The 3072-nt window shown below is 36.8% G+C and overlaps 1 protein-coding gene across 1 annotated transcript; it reads left to right on the forward strand.

The window, feature by feature from the left end:
- The first annotated feature begins 1860 nt into the window (after positions 1 to 1860).
- LOC124225334 (olfactory receptor 52E8) lies at positions 1861 to 2808 on the forward strand. The gene has a single exon (XM_046637948.1). It carries the CDS (start codon positions 1867 to 1869, stop codon positions 2806 to 2808), a length of 942 nt encoding a protein of 313 aa, XP_046493904.1. The 5' UTR covers positions 1861 to 1866.
- The last annotated feature ends 264 nt before the right edge of the window (positions 2809 to 3072 follow it).

A 3072-nucleotide genomic window follows, 5' to 3' on the forward strand; every position in this document is an offset into this window, starting at 1 on the left:
CAGGAATATACTTGGTATACATACTTCCTGAGAGAACTTCCAAAATTATCAAATTATCTCTCAGTTTTGCTACTCTTAATAAGTTTCAAAGGGGCACAGTTAGCAAGGCATTTATCTTGATATGAGTTTAAAGTAGGTTGTAGTTACTGCCATATGCGTTTATCTCTGATGGGTACCTCTCAACTCAGATGTTCTCCAACAGCCAAGTCTTCTTAAATTTTTAGTTTTATTTTATTTAGTCATATTGATGTATAACATTATATAAATTGCAGGTGTACAATATTATATTTTGACTTCTGTATAGATTGCATTGTGTTCACCACCAAAAGTTTATCTTCCATCCATCACAAGTATTCCTAAATTTAAGCCAAAGGTTTCTCTACAATTGCAGACGTCACATTGAATCACTTTCGCATTTTCCGTATGACTAGTTTTTTTCAAATAAATTGTGCAGCAATGAACTTCTCCCTTGCTTGCCTCAAATATTTAGTTTAGTATAAGTAAGTTCAGAATTCCAACATATTCTGCGTGAGTGCTATAAAAAAGTCCCTTGATAATTCCTCTTTCTATGTTACTATAAGGGAGATGCCCATAAACACATGACAGCCGGGACAGAAACTTGGTAGGAACTAAATTTTAGGATATCTAAAATGCTTCTGCCCTCTCCTCATGGTTACAAAGCAGAGATACATTTGAAAGTTGCCTAGCCCAAATATTTAATTTCCCCTCCTCGAGCTGGTCTATATCTGAACGGCTGCTTTACTGGATGTGTTTACTTATGCGCTCTCTGAATGTTAGGCGTATCTAGATGAAAATAATCTCTTAATTCATGTTTCATCATAACTGCAAAATACTCTTTGTCAAATATCTCCCTCTCCTTGCCATTATCCATTTTCCAAATCTGATGGGTGATTTTTTTTAAAGCAAATTTTACTGGAACTGAGTTGTTTATTTTCTAACATATGATGTTGAATTTGCTTTCTGTCCTGCCTCTTCTTAATCAATTCATCTATTTATGAACTTTTTAAGTTGAGAACTTTTATGTGGTAGAATTTTTTTCATAAATGTGGATAGAAAAAGATAAATTGTTTCTTCTGCTCTAAGAACCAGACCATCTAGTATTCAAAAATGCATAAACACACACACACACACACACAAAGGATTATGCATGTTACATTTTGGGGTTTTTATATTTCCTAATAGGGGAATAGTTGAGATTACAAATAACAAATAAATGACCACACACATTAAGCAAAAATATGTGGAACACTGTCAGATACACAGACTATGGAATTTTATTCTTCCCATTTATTTCAGGCTACACTCCAGAGTTTGAGTTTCTGTTTTGAAGAGGATATTTGTCTTCCCTCTCTTGTATATATCTGTCTTTGTATTAAGAAAAGTGACAGCAGAGTAAGACTGGTTCTGTTCCTAGTGCTATATGATGCTCAGGAAAGACTAGCAGAAAATGAGGAGTGTATTTCATCTCCTCTTCCTTTTTTTTTTAAATTGAGATGTAATTGACATGTAACATTGTATAAGTTCAAGGTGTACAACACGCTGATTTGATACTTTTATATATTACAATATGATTACCCCAGTAGCTTTAGCTATTGCCTCTATCCCATCACATAATTATCATTTCATTTTTGTGATGAGAACATTTAAGATTTAGTCTCAACAATTTTGAAGTATATAATACAATATTATTGAGTAAAATCATTATTTAACCTGCTTTCTGAGTAGAAACAATGGAAGATTAAAATGTTCTTTTATGTTTTGCCAGGAATCTGGACAAAGAAAGAAGTGGAGAAGGAGGTCAATAATTCTTTCTGATATATACAATAGCTAATTGTGGCAGAAAGAATGTCTATGACTAATGACACTCAGTTCCATCCTTCTTCATTCCTTTTACTGGGCATCCCAGGGCTAGAGGATGCGCACATCTGGATTGGATTCCCCTTTTTCTTTGTGTATCTTGTTGCACTCCTGGGGAATGCTGCTGTCCTGTTTGTGATCCAGACTGAACATAGTCTCCATGAGCCCATGTACTACTTCCTGGCCATGCTGGACTCCATTGACCTGGGCTTGTCCACAGCCACCATCCCCAAAATGCTGGGTATCTTCTGGTTCAGCCTCAGGGGCATATCTTTTGAAAGCTGCCTTTCCCAGATGTTCTTCATCCACTTCTTCACTGCCATGGAGAGCATTGTATTGGTGGCCATGTCCTTTGACCGCTACATTGCCATTTGTAAACCCCTTCAGTACACTATGATCCTCACCAACAAAATCATCAGCATCATTGCAGTCATTGCTATTCTGCGGAGCTTGTGTATGGTGGCTCCACTGGTATTTCTCCTCCTGAGGCTGCCCTTCTGCGGGCACCATATCATCCCTCATACCTACTGTGAGCATATGGGCATTGCCCGTCTGGCCTGTGCTAGCATCAAAGTAAATATTATGTTTGGCCTGGGCAACATTTCTCTCTTATTGTTGGATGTATTCCTTATTATTTTCTCCTATGTCAGGATTCTCTATGCTGTATTTTGTTTGCCTTCCTGGGAGGCTCGACTCAAATCTCTCAATACCTGTGGCTCCCACATTGGTGTTATCTTGGCCTTTTTCACACCAGCATTTTTCTCTTTTTTGACACACCGTTTTGGCCACAATATTCCCCGATATATCCACATTTTCTTGGCCAACCTATATGTGGTTGTTCCACCAGCCCTCAATCCTGTAATCTATGGGGTCAGGACCAAGCAGATCAGAGAGCGAGTCCTGAGGATTTTCCTCAAGAAAGATAGCTAAGCAGTCAGAAGTCTTGGAAGATCTGTCTTAGAATTCATGTTTCCTGCATTGTAAAAAGTAGGGTTATCTTATGTTTAATCCAATAGAAAGCAGGAAGATAAAAGGGAATAATGAAAGCAATCATATTATTTACCCAGAAATTGAAGTTTGTCTTTAAGAGTAATAATGAGAATATTGATGATGATATTGGAATTTGTGTAAAAATATAATTTTACAGGTACTTTTATTTATGTTGCTGGATGCTTGAAACAGTACTATGAAATA

The sequence above is a fragment of the Equus quagga genome, chromosome 14 (genome assembly GCF_021613505.1).
Source record: "Equus quagga isolate Etosha38 chromosome 14, UCLA_HA_Equagga_1.0, whole genome shotgun sequence".
Taxonomy (NCBI): domain Eukaryota; kingdom Metazoa; phylum Chordata; class Mammalia; order Perissodactyla; family Equidae; genus Equus; species Equus quagga.

Coding starts and splice junctions, on each gene's coding strand:
- LOC124225334 (XM_046637948.1), top strand. CDS start 1,867: ATGTCTATGACTAATGACACTCAGTTCCATCCTTCTTCATTCCTTTTA.